Source organism: Hyla sarda, chromosome 11 (genome assembly GCF_029499605.1).
Source record: "Hyla sarda isolate aHylSar1 chromosome 11, aHylSar1.hap1, whole genome shotgun sequence".
NCBI lineage: Eukaryota > Metazoa > Chordata > Amphibia > Anura > Hylidae > Hyla > Hyla sarda.
The window spans coordinates 34956043-34973127 of NC_079199.1; the positions used below are offsets into that span (position 1 = coordinate 34956043).

Genomic DNA, 17085 nt, shown 5'->3' on the forward strand with positions numbered 1-17085 from the left:
TACTTTATACTACAGAGGAAGTTGTGTAGTTCCTTTCAACCTGACCACAGTGCTCTCTGCTGTCACCTCTGTCCATGTCAATGTAGTGACCCAGTACAGAATCACGTGTTCTTCCCCTGCCACCTCTGTCCATGTCAATGTAGTGACCCAGTACAGAATCACGTGTTCTTCCCCTGCCCATCCTGTGAGGTAGATGCTGCTTCAATGTCCGTCTTGGACCCACTCTCCTTAGTAATCTCCATAATGCTCTAAATAATGTAATGTTACATAAGGGTTAATGGAATGTGTTTTCTATGCTCTTGTTACCTTAAGAAACCTGTTGTTAAGGACCTTGTTGTTAAGGGGAGTATGCAGTGGTGAACATGTGACAGATGAGCACAAGCCTAGACACACACAGTTAATTTTCTTGGACAACTCCTTTAATAATGGAGATCTGTCCCATCACTTCTGGCGATAACTCGCTTGTATATGTCCCCACTGCTGCTTTACACTTAGCCGTAATAGTGCAGCGGATTAATGCATCAGTACTGCACTGCAAAAACTGCAACAAACAAATGTGTGTATCTTTGTGTTTTTTATTTTTATTTTTTTTATACAATATGAACTGTATTTAAAATAATTTTATTAAAAGGGTACTTCATGGAACTATTTATATAAAAAAATGCTCCAAAGCCACCACACTACCTGGATATGTTCCCTGTAAACCATCCTGCCTGATATGCATGGCTCCTTTGGCCCTGTGGTCTTCTCTGGCTGCTTAATATTCGTTACCATCCTTCTCTCCCCTTGCCAACATCTCCCAGCAATCTTTGCAGCTCTGCTCTGCCAGCCAGCTCACTTTCTGAGAGCGGCCCCTACCCTCCTGCTCTGAGCAGCAGAGAGAGGTTCAGTGTCTGATTGGCTAAGGCTACACACACCTCCAAGTTCTCAGGACTGCAGAGGGCATGACTCATCAGTGCAAGGCAGAAACCACATGGTCTGTGTCTCTCAGGAGGGGGGAGGCTGCTTTCAGAAAGGGATTTGGACAGAGTAAGAGTGGATGGCTGGATGATGTCATTCACACACTTCATGCATGTAAGTGACAACCAAAGAGGGGAAACTGCTCTATAAAGCTAATAAATGATATTTAGTCAATTAAATAGGTTCATGAGAGGGAAAGGATGGGCTACATAGTTACATAGTTAGTACGGTTGAAAAAAGACATGCGTCCATCAAGTTCAACCAGGAAATTGAAGGGTAGGGGTGTGGTGGGATATTGGGGGAAGGGATGGGATTTTATATTTCTTCATAAGCATTAATGTTATTTTGTTCCAGGAATGTATCTAATCCTGTTTTAAAGCTGTTAATTTTTCCTGCTGTGACCAGTTCCTGAGGTAGACCGTTCCATAAGTTCACAGTTCTCATGGTAAAGAAGGCGTGTCGCCCCTTGAGACTAATCTTTTTCTTCCCCAGACGGAGGGAGTGCCCCCTCGAATGGCTATGGCTTTAGTTTCCTGGCGTACCCATTTAATCAGACCAGGATTGACTATGGATGGGGAGGTTTACGTGTTATCCTATTATTTGGAATATTTACATACACTTACTCGATCCACATTCTTGCTTTACATTCTGGGGCACAGTTGTAAAATTAAATAGAAGTTACAAACCTAGCGCAAGTCATCTGTAGCCTTTTTTTAAAAGGAAGTGCGCCTCAGCAGGGAAAGTAGTGCATTGCAAGTGTTCCCTGGAAAATCACTGACCTATCTGTGTAAGGTGTAGATGTGTTGGGTCCAGTGCTAGAGATTAGAGATGAGCGAATTTACAGTAAATTCGATTTGTCACGAACTTCTCGGCTCGGCAGTTGATGACTTATCCTGCATAAATGAGTTCAGCTTTCAGGTGCTCCCGTGGGCTGGAAAAGGTGGATACAGTCCTAGGAGACTCTTTCCTAGGACTGTATCCACCTTTTCCAGCCCACCGGAGCACCTGAATGCTAAACTAATTTATGCAGAATAAGTCATCCACTGCCGAGTCGAGAAGTTCGTGACGAATCGAATTTACTGTAAGTTCGCTCATCTCTACAAGAGATGTTCTTTCTAGCCGCTCTGGCTAATTTATGAGGATCCTGACCAAGACACTCCCTGCCATTAGCTAAACCAGACAACCCCTTTATGAAATATAGTGGCTTTATCTGTTCAGTTTACTGTTCTGATTTCATATTGTATTTAAGTCAACACTTAATGCTGTAAAGCATGTTTGCTTTTTACAACAGCTGTATTTGCAAAGCCAGAAATGTGAGAATATTTCTTTTTTTGCTACACATACCAGCAGTTGACTCTCATGCACAGGGCCATTATACAACTCTGTCATGTACGGAGCTGTAATAGGGTTCCCATGGGTTTTGTAATTGTGGCATGATGCGTCACATTTTGTATGGAAGTGAATATATTTGTTCATACGGACCTGATGGTACCTGTTTACTTAAAGGGGTATTCCAGGAATTTTATATATATATATATATATATCTCAACTGGCTCCAGAAAGTTAAGCTGATTTGTAAATTAATAGTAACAAAGGAAAAGGTAGTAGCACCGGTACCTTAAACCTCCTGAAACCACGAGATGGAAATGACGTCCCAAAGATCTGGAAACCCAACCCTGGCAGCGGAGGTGCTAGGACAGTGAAAACAACAATCACCGAATAGTAATAAACAAAGGGCAAATGTGCCCTGCACTCACCGCTATAATCCAGGTACTCCTGCTCCCATCTCGGGTCATGGCTCTGACACGGAGGACTCGGACAGTGGAGCGCTCAGAGGCGACTGTCGGCGGTTTCACGCATAGGAATGCGCTTCATCCGGCCTCTGGCCTGATGAAGCGCATTCCTATGCGTGAAACCGCCGGCAGTCGCCTCTGAGCGCTCCACTGTCCGATGAAGCGCATTCCTATGCGTGAAACCGCCGACAGTCGCCTCTGAGCGCTCCACTGTCCGATGAAGCGCATTCCTATGCGTGAAACCGCCGGCAGTCGCCTCTGAGCGCTCTACTGTCCAATGAAGTGCATTCCTATGCGTGAAACCGCCGGCAGTCTCCTCTGAGCGCTCCACTGTCCGAGTCCTCCGTGTCAGAGCCGTGACCCGAGATGGGAGCAGGAGTACCTGGATTATAGCGGTGAGTGCAGGGCACCTTTGTCCTTTGTTTATTACTATTGGGTGATTTGTAAATTACTTCTATTAAAAAAATCTTAATCCTTCCAATAATTATCAGCTGCTGAAGTTGAGCTGTTCTTTTCTGTCTGACATCAGTGCTCTCTGCTGATATCTCTGCTTGTCTCGGGAACTGCAGAGAGTAGAAGAGGTTTGCTATGGGGATTTGCTTCTACTCTGGAAAATTCCAGAGACAGGTGCCATCAGAGAGCACTTAGACAGAAAAGAACAACTCAACTTCAGCAGCTTATAAGTACTGAAAGGATTAAGATTTTTTTTTATAGAAGTAATATACAAATCTGTTTAACTTTCTGGAGCCAGTTGATATATAAAAAAATTTTTTTTTTCCTGGATAACCCCTTTAAGAGCGACACAGCCTTTATGCACTGCCATACAGCCCCATACACAAACTTTCATAAGGGGAGAGAAGGATTGGACATGTTGAATTTCAACTGCCTGATCCTTTTGTTCTCAACTAGATAAACCACCACCAGATGAGTTTGTCAGCAACTTATCCCTCTTCTCTCTGAGACCATATGAATGTTTACCAGTATGTGAGAGGTTGTTGAGGGTGTATGACCACCTTATCACACTGACTTTATCAACCACTTTCTGTATAAGGAACTGTTCAATTTTCATGCACATATACCGTATATACTCAAGTATAAGCCGACCCGAATATAAGCCGAGGCCCCTAATTTCACTCCAAATACCCAGGAAAAGTTATTGACTCGAATACAAGCCTAGGGTGGGAAATAAATCATCCCCCCATGTAATCATCCAGACCCCCGTCATTATCCCCCTCTTCATCATCACCGCCTGTCAATCCCTTCATCAGTGGTCTTCAACCTGCGGACCTCCATATGTTGCAAAACCACAACTCCCAGCATGCCCAGACAGCCATCGGCTGTCCGGGCATGCTGGGAGTTGTAGTTTTGAAACATCTGGAGGTCCGCATGTTGAAGACCACTGTGGCCTTCGTCATCATCCAGACCCCCTCTTTTGTTTTCATGCGCGTCCCTGTGCTTCGTTGTCAAGGCAATGTTACTAGTCCGGGGCAGGCTCGGAGTGCGGAGAAGAGGGCCCCCCCGGTGAAAATTGACAGCCCGGAACGACTAACCCTCCCCACCGGACGGTCCCTGCAGCATAGATGGCCCGGACCAGCTCACCCTTCCTTCCCACTGAGGGGAGGTGAGTAGAAAACTAAAGGGGGGGACTGGATGATAGTGGTCTTCAACCTGCGGACCTCCAGAGGTTTCAAAACTACAACTCCCAGCATGCCCGGACAGCCGATGGCTGTCCGGGCATGCTGGGAGTTGTAGTTTTGCAACATCTGGAGGTCCACAGGTTGAAGACCACTGAGAAGGGATTGACAGGCGGAGAGTTCACTCGAGTATAAGCCGAGGGGGGCGTTTTCAGCACGACAAATGCTTGCAATTAAAAAAAAAAAGAATAATAATAAAAAATTTGAATAGTAAATATATAGCTGTTTTAATGTATTTCCATTTATTTTTACTTTAAATGTCTTTTTCTTTTTAAGTAAAGTTTTGTCGTTGAAAATGAAAGTTTCCTGGGGTGTGTCAGAGAAAAGGATAGCACATTTTTCTTTTTTTTCCCCTCAAGTTCCTGAAATGAGAAAATAGATACTTTACAAGTATTAGCCTTACATTTCCCATTGAGTTAAATATACAGTGTGTGTATATATATATATATATATATATATATATATATATATATATAAATGTCAGTCATTAGGTTTTAAAGGGGTACTCTGATGGAAAACTTTTAATTTTTTTTCCCCATATCAACTGGTGCCAGAAAGTTAGAGATTTGTAAATTACTTCTATTTAAAAAAAACATGATCCCTCCTGTACTTATCAGCGGCTATATGCTCCACAGGAAGTTCTTTTCTTTTTGAATTACTTTTCTGTCTGACCACAGTGCTCTCTGCTGACACCTCTGTCCAGAGTAGGAGCAAATCCCCATAGCAAACATCTCCTGCTCTGGACAGTTCCTGACATGGACAGCGGTGTCAGCAGAGAGCACTGTGGTCAGACAGAAAAGAAATTCAAAAAGAAAAGAACTTTCTCTGGAGAATACAGCAGCTAATAAATACTGGAAGGGTCAAGATATTTTAATAGAAAGAATGTACAAATCTGTTTAACTTTCTTGCACCAGTTGACTTAAAAAAAATATTGTTTTTCACCAGAGTTCCCCTTTAAAGAAGGACAGACAAGCATGGTCCGCTACGCTATTTCATTCCTCAAAATACATTGCATGTAAACCTAAAGAAAGTGTTGTGTAGTCGGAAGTATAAACTTTTGCACAATGTTTTACTAATTAAAGTCTATGGGGGAGATTTATCAAAACCTGTGCAGAGGAAGAGTGGTGCAGTTGCCCATAGCAACCAATCAGATTGCTTCTTTCATTTTCCACAGGCCTCTTTAGAGGCCTGTGGAAAAGGAAAGAAGCAATCTGATTGGTTGCTATGGGCAACTGCACCACTCTTCCTCTGTACAGGTTTTGATAAATCTCCCCCTATGGGTATATCGAGCTATGCATTTCAGTGCAGTTTCTTTGCATAAAAAAGTATTTGCTTGAAAGATATCAAAATCGTGATGTGAACAGCGCCTAAGCCGAATGCAGTTTATTGTGTTTAGGAGTCCGATAACAATGAAGCGACACTTAAGTTAGAGGCCCACTTCTACCTTCCAACGCTGGTTCAGGCCGGGGGTTGACCTCTGCATTGCTTCTTTGAGAAGAAATCTCAGTACTGTATGAGTTTTAAGTGCACAATGTTTACATACTGACATCTCGAATATTCTCTTGTATGAATATCTCAGCACTCGCAGGCACACGTGACCGCACATCACTCATCACACAGCATTATACCAAAGCAAAACAACCTTTAACAGCAAACTCAAACATTCAGCCAACTTTACATTTCCTGAGTGCTCGCTCGCTCTTTCTCTCTCTCTTTCCCTTAGTATTTGGTTAGAAGTTAATGTATTAGTGGTTAATAAACAGAAACTATGTGCCGTTTGCCATTTATCACTTTCTCGGTGCTGATTCGAGAATATAGCTTCATCGTATGTACATATTTCCAAAGCCCTGACTTCCTGTCACACGCGAAGTGAAATGTAAAATTTTAGGTTCCCCTACGTCTTCAATGGGATGTCCATTCTGGGCAGTTTTTTTTTGTTCTGATCACTGGCGATCAGCTGTAATCTCTGAGGTAACCTTGGACTTCTACAGGTGAAATAGTATTACATCTTACATCCAATAGAGAAGAAAAATAGAGCAAAACAAAATAAGGGGTAAACGGCACCGGTACAAAAGAAAACCGCACTGTGTGAGCTGAAACGCAAAATGAAACAGGTGTTGCTAATGAGCCAGACCCTGTATTGGCTAGAGGAAACCAAAAAAGACTGTCTAGAGGTGCTCTCGTTGTAAAGTTCTGTGTAAAATATAGCAAAAAGAATAAACGGAGCACTCACATTCTCGACCTGTATCCAAAGGCTGGGAAAGCAGACTTCAAACGCGGTCTTCCATAGCGGGGAGGCGGTAGATGGTACGGGGGGAGTCTAAGATGCCATGTATCACGGCCTGACGAAGCGCCAGTGGGCGTGATACGGTCCGTGGCCGGCGTCTTAGACTCCCCCCGTACCATCTACCGCCTCCCCACTATGGAAGACCGCGTTTGAAGTCTGCTTTCCCAGCCTTTGGATACAGGTCAAGAACGTGAGTGCTCCGTTTATTCTCTTATTCTTTTTGCTATTAAGTATTACGTCTTATTTATTGAAATCAATTCGATGCTTATGAAACACACAAACATCTCAGGTCCTCAATGGAGTTATCCGCCATAAGGTGATTGTTGCACTTACCTGGCAGACAGTAATGGACATGCTTAGGAAGGATCTGTGCTTGTCTTGGAGCTAAATGGCTATGTCCACTACAATATTGCTGCTATCTTTTTGTGAAATGGCTATTTCCTGTTGGAGTTCCCTCCCTCCAACTACAAGTCCCAGGATTCCTTGTTTGTAAGTGTGAGGTCACTTTTCTCCCTCCCACACATCAGCCACAGCACAGCTGAGCTCCCTTCAATGCAACAGATCAGTGTTTTCTAACCATTGCAAAACTGCAGTCCCTGCAGAATGTTCTCCCTCCCACCCAGCGGTCGCTCCACCCATTGAAGCAGACAGACTCCCTTTCATCACCTGACTAGTGATGTAATGTCTTGGCCGCACTTCAACCTGGGAAAACCTGAGACTCTCTTTGTATGCCGTTAAAAATAAACATTGTGGCAAAAATTACAGAAGAATTAAGAGACCACTGTCAAACACAGGTACAGACACTATATTATGAACAACACTAACTTTACAGCCCCTGTAGAATAGTCAGATAAAAAAATCCTGGAATACCCTTTTAAGTCAGTGACCCTCCTTGCCTAATAGTTGGAAGACTCAATCTAAGGACTATCTTTCGTTAACTTACAACGCCTTAAAACATAAGCTGTGAGCCCTGCACTGACGATTTCATAGTAATAATAGTAAATGATTGGTACACTTGTAAGAAAAACGGTTAGGTCTTGAGGCCATGTTCATACAATGTATTTTTGCTGTTATTTTGGGGACATAAAGCGCCTGTAAAACGGTCCAAAATCCTTCCTTTTTAAAAAGTGTTTGTGTGTATGTGTGTATATATATGTATATATGTGTGTGTATATATGTATATATATATATATATATATATATATATATATATATATATATATATATATATATATAGTATTTTATCATCCGAATATATGATGATATTCTTTTTTTTTTCTAGTTTTTCACCTTTGAACAATACAAAAAGCTGCTCTCTCCATTGACTTTGCCTGATGCATGGGTGAGTTGCACAATTGTCTCAATACCAGATTCTTTTATGTCTAATGGTACCTGATTCATGCAGTGCCATAATTGTCCTGTACTGTAGGGATAAGCTATGATCTGTGATCAGGACATCCACCGATGCCACATTCTCTGGTTTTCCCTTGCATAGAAGCCCAATGGCTATGCAGGGAATTGCATTTGCATTCATGTGAATGGGACAGGCTGTAGTTACTTGCAGAGCTTGGTGGATAGAGAGCAACCCCAGTAAGAAACACTGAGAAGGGGATGCAGAGCTGCCCTAGTGTTGTGTCCCCTTCCTGCTCACAGCTGGTCTGGGTTCCAGAGATCAGGCCCCCATCATTCACCAAGTAATGGCATATCCTTGTTATATGTCGTCACTTTATCAGATGGGAAAACCCCTTTATGGTCTATTCACACGTACAGTATTCGGCGCAGATTTGATGCGCAGGATTTATTGTTGCAGATTTCAATGTAAACTGAATGACTGAACACAGCATGAAATCCCGCGCATTAAATCTGCGCAGAATACTGTACATGTGAATAGACCCTTAAAGGAGTAGACCATCATTACCTAATCAATGGTGACATGACCCCCTGGAATCCCCTGCTGTTAAAGGGGTATTCCAGAGTAATATTTCTCTGTTTAAGAAATCTGCATCCTCTTTGTTTAGACAGGCACGGCACCTTGTCTGTACTGGTGGTTGTGACTGATAATACAAATCACTTCCATTCTTGTCAATTCATACATACAGAATGATGTGATGACATGTACTGTGGCAGACCTTTGCCAGAATTATTGATTTCAATGGGCCAAGTGTAGTCCAAGTAGTAACTATGTTTGGTCTATTTCCAAACATAGAATTTTTTTTTTTTGCAGGACTCAAATGTGTGGCTCCCTGTGCTTTGGAATCCTTGAAAAAAAAAATCAGGAAATACACCTAAAGTATTATTTCAGTGCAAGTACTCAGTATATGGTAGCATACTGAGACTATATTTAGATTTAGATCACGGGCACCATCATAATATAATTCTAGGAATTTGAATATTAGTTTATATTTTTCTATAATGTATTTGTACATACTGCCTCCTTTTATAGGTTTTTGCAATTGCTGGGCTTGGATCTGGATTAACAGAAGCCGTGGTAGTAAATCCTTTTGAAGTGGTAAAAGTTAGTCTACAAGCTAATCGCAATGTGTACGCTCAGGTAAGAGAGAGAGGTTGAGATTTTTATATCTGAAATACTATTTAAGATTGTGTATATGTTGGTATCAGAGGAAATGTCACATTGGGAGGGGATAAGTGTTGCCCTAAGCTCGCCCAAACCTCTGTCCCTGTCTTTTGAGGAAACAACCTCCTAAATTGGATGGTTCCATCCACGGTTCTGGTCCCTGCCCTACAAACGTGCTGGGCGTAGCAATGTCAAAGTAATGAAACAACACAGTACAAAAGTCGGGGATCAGGTCAGGACACAATGGGTTAACAACAAACTCAACAGCAAAGAGATCATACACCGAAAGCACAAAATAAATGTATAAACAATGTCAATCTAGCTGGGTCGGTAACAGAGATAGTGACACAGTACAGACACGGTAAGCAAAAAGAGTAGTCGGAGAACAAGCCAAGAATAAATGCAGTTGTAACAAGGAGGAATCGAATATTCCAGGCAAGGAACACTGGGGTAGAGTATAAATAGTCAGCCTTAGAGAGGCGTGGACACCAGGACCGAATGCTATTGGACCAGGTTCCACACCCTCTGATAGGTTTAGGAGCGTCACAGTTAAGGGGCTTTGTCAGGATAAAGAACAACTTCTTTTGGAGTTGGAAACACCGGTGGAAACGGAACTACTGGAACCCAGAAAAGGCACGAGTGTGACAGAAAGGGTCTAGATAGATTCTGGACTTAAAATGTTAATAAAAACTTGATATAAAATATTTGTGGCATTAGTGTCTCACCTTTAAAGCTCTTGAGAACATTATATATTCGGCATATCTACTGATATCTTTAACCATTCATCTCAGGTACTCCAGCTGCTTATCCAGTCCATGTTTGTTCTGTATGCTCATTCATAGTTGTGGAACTTGCCCAATTGGGATCCTTATACAGTTACCAATTGGATCTGTCATGAAAATGTTGCATTGGGATAGACAGGTCAGTTTTGCTCTAGTATGAGATTTGCTCCAAGTATATGGTAGTTCTCTCCCTGAGCTAAAGGATGGCTGTGTACATTGCCCTGCCCATGGCTACATAGTCCAAATAGCCCTTTTTCATCATCCTGAGGCTGTAGTTGTTGAAGATTCCTTTTTTACTTAAAAAGGTAAAATCACTCCAACTCAGGCCAAATGAAAAAATGCTTCGTACCCAGGCCGCACCAAGCAAAACTTAAGGATAGATCCCTGGGGAAATCACAGTGTTAAAAATGTTTTGATGCTCTTATATGAGTTGAAGTCAATGATAGCTAGTTATATATTCTCTTTACTTTATTGTTAGACAGTATTAATGTTTTAGTGTCATAACTCCAGTATAGAGGAAAATATATTTTCTTGAAGAGAGTCCAAGGGGGTTTTCTATCTGTTCCGAGTCTATTTGGTGGACCTTGTAGACTTATTCAGGGCAGACTTCAACCAGTCACATTCACTGCTGGACATGACCATATAAGGCACCATAAATGAAATTTAAAGGGGTATTCCGAGTTTATACATCTTATCCCCTATCCAAAGGATAGGGAATAAGATGTATGATTGCAGGGTTCCCGCCGCTGGGGACCCCTGCGCTCTCTGTGCAGCCCCGGCATTCTGTACCAGGCGCAGACTCCGAGACGCGGACGCGACGTCACGGCCATGCCCCCTAGTGACGTCACACCACTCCCTTTCCATTCATGTCTATGGGAGGGGGCGTGATGGCAGACACGCCCCCTCTCATAGACATAAATGAAGGGGGTGTGGCGTGACGTCACTAGGGGGCATGGCCGTGCCGTGACGTCACATCCCCGTCTCGGAGGCTGCGCCTAGCACAGAATGCTGGGGGCTGCACAGAGATCGCAGGGGTCCCCAGCAGCAGGACCCCTGCGATCATACATCTTATCCCTTATCCTTTGGATAGGGCATAAGAAGTATAAACCCGGAATACCCCTTTAATAGGATCATGGTATAATGACCCATTTACATCTTGATTTCTTTACATATTGCCAATATATGTTATAAAGTTCTCAAATAGGTTTGCTGACTTACAACATAATGGGGGAGATTTATCAAAACCTGTGCAGAGGAAGAGTGGTGTAGATGCCCATGGCAACCAATCAGATTGCTTCTTTCATTTTTGAAGAGACCTGTGAAAAATGAAAGAAGCAATCTGATTCCATTCTTTCTCTACACAGGTTTTGATAAATCCCCCCAATGTGTTCCCAACAGGCCTACATCAACTACATTTGATCAATTTTCAGAATTCATACTTTGTGTGGAAGTCAAAAGAAAAGCAGACAAGTCCCACTCATAAATTATATATGAACACAAACGAAAGAAAGACCGGGGGCATTCACGATTACGGTGATCAGGTACTGCTTCTTTATTCATACGGTGTGGTTAAAAGCATAGTTCGGCAGGCAACCTGAAGAAGTGTCCCGGGAGCGGTACGAAATACCTATTGTTGCCTCACACTCTGCCTGGCGTCCCGCTGGACTATGCTTTTAACTGCACCGTATGAATAAAGAAGCAGTACCTGATCACTGTAATCGTGAGTGCCCCCGATCTTTCTTTAGTTTGTGTTCATCTGAGATTGCCTTTTTTCTATCTGGACGGAGCACCTTCTGTACATATTGTTCATTATACATAAAGTTGTACAAATGTATAGAGGTTAGTCATGTGAACCACTGTCATGTGCACATGGGCCATGGGCACAGGAACCACAGGCTTAGCAACCACAGGCTTAGCTTTAGTCCAGACCCCTAGTATATAAGGGGCTGTAGTCTCTGTTAGCTCTCTTTTCTCTTAGTTCCTGGTTACAAAGCAAGCACAATCTCTGCACCTACTAAATTCATCTCATCTAGGCCAAAGCCTAAAGAACCTGCAGCCACTTCAAAACGTGAGTTATCAAGCTCTGTCTACAATTCGAGTGACTACTACTCAACTCAAGTATAATATTAGTAGCACACTGGCCTGCATAAATCCTCTCAATACTACAAGTCCCAGCAAGCCTGTGAGGTATCCTGCATCCCGGTTGCCTCTAGAGAAAATGCATATTTGTAAAGACTGTTTAATAAGAATTCCAAGTAAAAGTTCCAGTTATTTTCACAATTCCTGCTGTGGACATTCCTTTATTGCCTGCCTGCAGGGCCTTATACCGAAAAAACCACATCCTGGCGTCACGACTAATCAGGGGTTAAGAACACCTTACCCCACAGGGTTAATACCACCAGACCCTGCTACACCATTGCAACACCCCGGCACCACACTCATCCTGTGCACGCATCACTGCATAAAAAGACTTTTTGCTCTGTAGCTCAGCCTGTGTTATATCAGTGCCAGCAGCTATTTCTAAACATCTTTGGATAAATTATATACCGTATTTTTCGCCGTATAAGACGCACTTTTTCTTCCCCAAAACTGGGGGGGAAAAAGTCGGTGCGTCTTATACGGCGAATACACCCCTATCGCGGCGGTCCCTGCGGCCATCAACGGCAGGGACCCGCGGCTAATACAGGACATCACCAATCGCGGTGATGCCCTGTATTAACCCTTCAGACGCGGCGAAGGGAAAGTGATACTAACCCGGCTGTTCAGTCAGGCTATTTGGGACCGCCGCGATTTCACCACGGCGGTCCCGAACAGCCCGACTGAATAGCCGGGTTAGTGCTTACAGGACACCGGGAGGGATCTTACCTGCCTCCTCGGTGTCTTCTCCGTTCAGGGATCTCCTGTATGTCGGCACTCTCCTTCCTCGTCATCACGTTGTCGCGTACGTGCGTCGGCGTGCGTAACGACGTGATGGCGGCGACGGAGAGCGAGGATACCCGGCCGGCAGCAGAGACGTTCCGGAGCGACTGGGACACGGCGACAGCGATGGAGCGACATCCAGGGCAGCGGTGACGGGTCCGGAGCGGCGGGGACACGTGAGTATTACCTCCTATGCAGTGGTCTTCAATCTGCGGACCTCCCGATGTTGCAAAACTGCAACTCCCAGCATGCCCGGACAGCCAACGGCTGTCCGGGCATGCTGGGAGTTGTAGTTTTGCAACATCTGGAGGTTCGCAGGTTGAAGACCACTATTGGGTTCAAAATCTTTATTTTTTTAGATTTTGCCCCTAAAAGTTGGGTGCGTCTTATACGCCGGTGCGTCCTATAGGACGAAAAATACGGTATGTTCAGGACATGGACTGAATGTAGGGACAATCAGACTGTGTCCAATCCACTGGGAACATAATAAGGCATATGGTAAACCTGCAAAAAAGAAGAAAAAGAGGGGATTCAGCTCACCACTGTGCGGTATTGGATGCAGGAGCTCCGTAGTTGCAGGAGAGCAAGGCAGGCAGGATGCGGGCCGTGTCCCGGAGAACAATGGAAGAAAAAAAGCACACGTGCAGGGGTGGGCCTCCAGCTGCTCCAAAAAGTCCAATTAGAAAATTAAAACTTCACCTTTAATGTAGCATGTTAAAAACAGAGGATATCCATGGTAGAAAATAAAAAGAAGGAAGGGAAACCGACGCGTTTCGAGCCTGTACTGGCTCTTAGTCGTGGCAAAACATAGGTTTTGTTTTATTTTACTACTTTAAAGAAATTATAACTTTTTGGAAGAAAATAGGTGTGCCCCATATACGGTAATTTTTCCTTATATGGGGCTTTTTGAGGGATCATTTTTTACATCATGATCTTTAGTTTTTATCAGTTCCATTTTGTTTAAATTGGACTTTTTGATCACTTTTTATTTTTTTTATTTTTTTTTTATTTGGCATGTGAAGTGATTAAAAATTAGCAATTCTGGACTTTTTATGGACTTGGATATTTTAAGTTTTTTTGGACTTGGATATATATATATTTTTTTACACTTAGGCCAATCACCGTGCTAGTTTATTAACATTATATTTTGATAGTGGGGATGTTTAAACTTGTGGGGATACGACATATAATTATGTCTATTTTTGTTTACATTTTTATTTATTTATTTTTTTTGGAAAAGGGGGTGGTTCAAAATTTTATAAGGGGAGGGGCTTATTTACATTGATCAAAAAAATATTATTTTTTTAGTTTACTGCTTTTTAGCATAGCATTGATCAGCACTGCTCTTTAAATTCACCTTCAGTGTGTTCTTGGAATGTAAGAGGAAACCCACGCAAACACAGGGAAAACACACAAACTCTTTGCAGATGTTGTCCTTGGTTGGATTTAAACCACTGTGCTGCCCTATACATGAGGAATCTAAAGCTCCAACGCGTTTCAACATTGCGGTTGTATTATTGCACTTTAGTAATTTGAATGCTATTATCGAAGTGTGGACCTGTCCAATTTCCTATTTGCTTCTTAGGCTTCTTTCACACTAGCAAATTAGTTCCGTCCTAAAATCGACTGTCACCGGCAGTAACCAAATCCTATACGTCCGCTAGAAAATCTCATTATAGTCTATGGGATTATTCTAATATGTGTTTTAACCCATTATAGTCTGTTATTGATAACGGACGTTATTTTGTGACCGAAGATAGTACGGAAGAAAATAGTTCATGAATGGACTATAATGGATTAAAACGGATATTAGAAAAATCCCATAGACTATAATTGGATTTTCTAACGGACGTATAGGATTTGGTTACTGTCGGTGACAGCTGATTTTAGGACGGAACTAGCGACGGAACTTGCTAAACGGAGGAATTTGCTAGTGTGAAAGAAGCCTTAGTGTTAGGCCTGTTGCCCACCTTACTAGATTAATTTCGAATGTACAGGGATAATAATATCTGCAGTTGACCACTGAGAAACCCTCATCCTCTATATTCTATTGTCTTAACTTTTCAACTAAAAATGATCTTCATCTTTACTTCTTGACTGACAATTCTGATTCCAGCATTCTACATTCCTTCATCAGTCAATCTTTTAGATCTTCTGTCTTCTCCTGTCCTTCAAGTGTCAAGGAGGAACAGGCTTTATGTTCTAAGGAACAAACTCAACAAAGCATGTGCTGCTTGGTGTGTGTGTTCTACAGGAAAATCCATTTACTCTGTAGGGATAAGGACTGAGTATATTGTAGTCTTGGGTTAAAGGGGTACTCCTCCTTTTTTTTTTTTTTTTTTTTAATTAACTGGTGCTGGAAAGTTAAACATATTTGTATATTACTTCTATTTAAAAATCTTAATCCTTCCAGTACTTATAAGTTGCTGTATGCTCCAGAGGAAGTTCTTTTCTTTTTGAATTTCCTTTCTGTCTGACCACAGTGCTCTCTGCTGACACCTCTGCCCATGTCAGGAACTGTTTAGAGCAGGAGCAAATCCCCATAGCAAACCTATCCTGCTTCGGACAGTTCCTGAGACAGACAGACAGGTGTCAGCAGAGAGCACTGTGGTCAGAAAGAAAGAAAAGAGCTTCCTGTCAATCATACAACAGCTGATAAGTACTGAAAGGACTAAGATTTTGTAATAGAAGTAATTTACAAATCTGTTTAACTTTCTGACACCAGTTTATATATATATATATATATATATATATATATATATATGTTTTCCAGTGGAGTACCCCTTTAAGGGATTTGGGTTTTGAATACTGGTGGTTCAAGTGTTGAAACCCTCACTGATGGACAAAACTAATGGACAAAAGCATTCAGCTCAGCACCATTCCCATTTATCTCTGATTGGCTCTTTCAGAGGGCCTAATGTTTAATGCAAGGATTAATAGTCTTAAAGGGGTATTCCAGGCAAAACCTTTATTTTATACATATCAACTGGCTCCGGAAAGTTAAACAGATTTGTAAATTACTTCTATTAAAAAATCTTAATCCTTCCAATAGTTATTAGCTTCTGAAGTTTTCTGTCTAACTGCTCAATGATGATGTCACGTCCCGGGAGCTGTGCATGATGGGAGAATATCCCCATAGGAACTGCACAGCTCCCGAGACGTGAGTCATCAGAGAGCAGTTAGACAGAAAACAACAACTCAACTTCAGAAGCTAATAACTATTGGAAGGATTAAGATTTTTTAATAGAAGTCATTTACAAATCTGTTTATCTTTCCGGAGCCAGTTGATATATAAAAAAAGTTTTGACATGGAATACCCCTTTAAGGACTTTCGATCAATCCATACACAGCACACTCAGTACTGCATAGAAAGCTTAGAAGAGTCAGTAAGAAACCAAAGGGTACACTGCTCAGTTAAGTGCTTACTTAATATATTTCTATGGTGGTTGTAGCTCCATACTTCTGATGGGGAGCTCAGAACAAATATCTAGGGCCAGATCTTCTAGGAACAGCTCATTGGTATTGTATAGTTACACTGACGTTCTGTAGGCTTGTGCATTATTATAAATATAAAAAAAGATGTTCCTGCACTCACCGCAATCCACCGATCGCTATGAAAAAGCTGTCATGGAGGCTCGGGACTTGCACGGGTACTCAGAGGCTACAACCGGTAGTTTCGTGCAACAGGTGCACTTCTTCCGGCCTCCATCGGAGGCCGAAAGAAGTGCACCTGTTGCACGAAACTACCGGTTGTAGCCTCTGAGCCTCCGTTGGAGGCCGGAAAAAATGCACCTGTTGTACGAAACTACCGGTTGTAGCCTCTGAGCCTCCGTTGGAGGCCGGAAAAAATGCACCTGTTGCACGAAACTACCGGTTGTAGCCTCTGAGCCTCCGTTGGAGGCCGGAAAAAATGCACCTGTTGCACGAAACTACCGGTAATAGCCTCTTAGCCCCAGTGCAAGTCCCGAACCTCCATAACTGCTTCTTCATAGTGATCGGTGGATTGTGGTGAGTGCAGGAACATCTTTTTTACATGTATTATTTATCTTTCTATCCCTGCGCATTTCCTTGCACC

General features: G+C 42.5%; 1 protein-coding gene across 9 annotated transcripts in view; it reads left to right on the plus strand.

Moving 5' to 3' along the window:
- The window catches only part of SLC25A21 (solute carrier family 25 member 21), a 280764-nt gene that overhangs the window by 216940 nt on the left and 46739 nt on the right, over window positions 1–17085 (plus strand). For all 9 annotated transcript variants that reach the window (XM_056546239.1, XM_056546245.1, XM_056546240.1 and 6 more), the window contains 2 exons: window positions 8017–8076; window positions 9178–9285. In XM_056546239.1, coding sequence (XP_056402214.1) covers window positions 8017–8076; window positions 9178–9285 — 168 coding nt within the window. The remainder of the gene's footprint in view (window positions 1–8016; window positions 8077–9177; window positions 9286–17085) is intronic.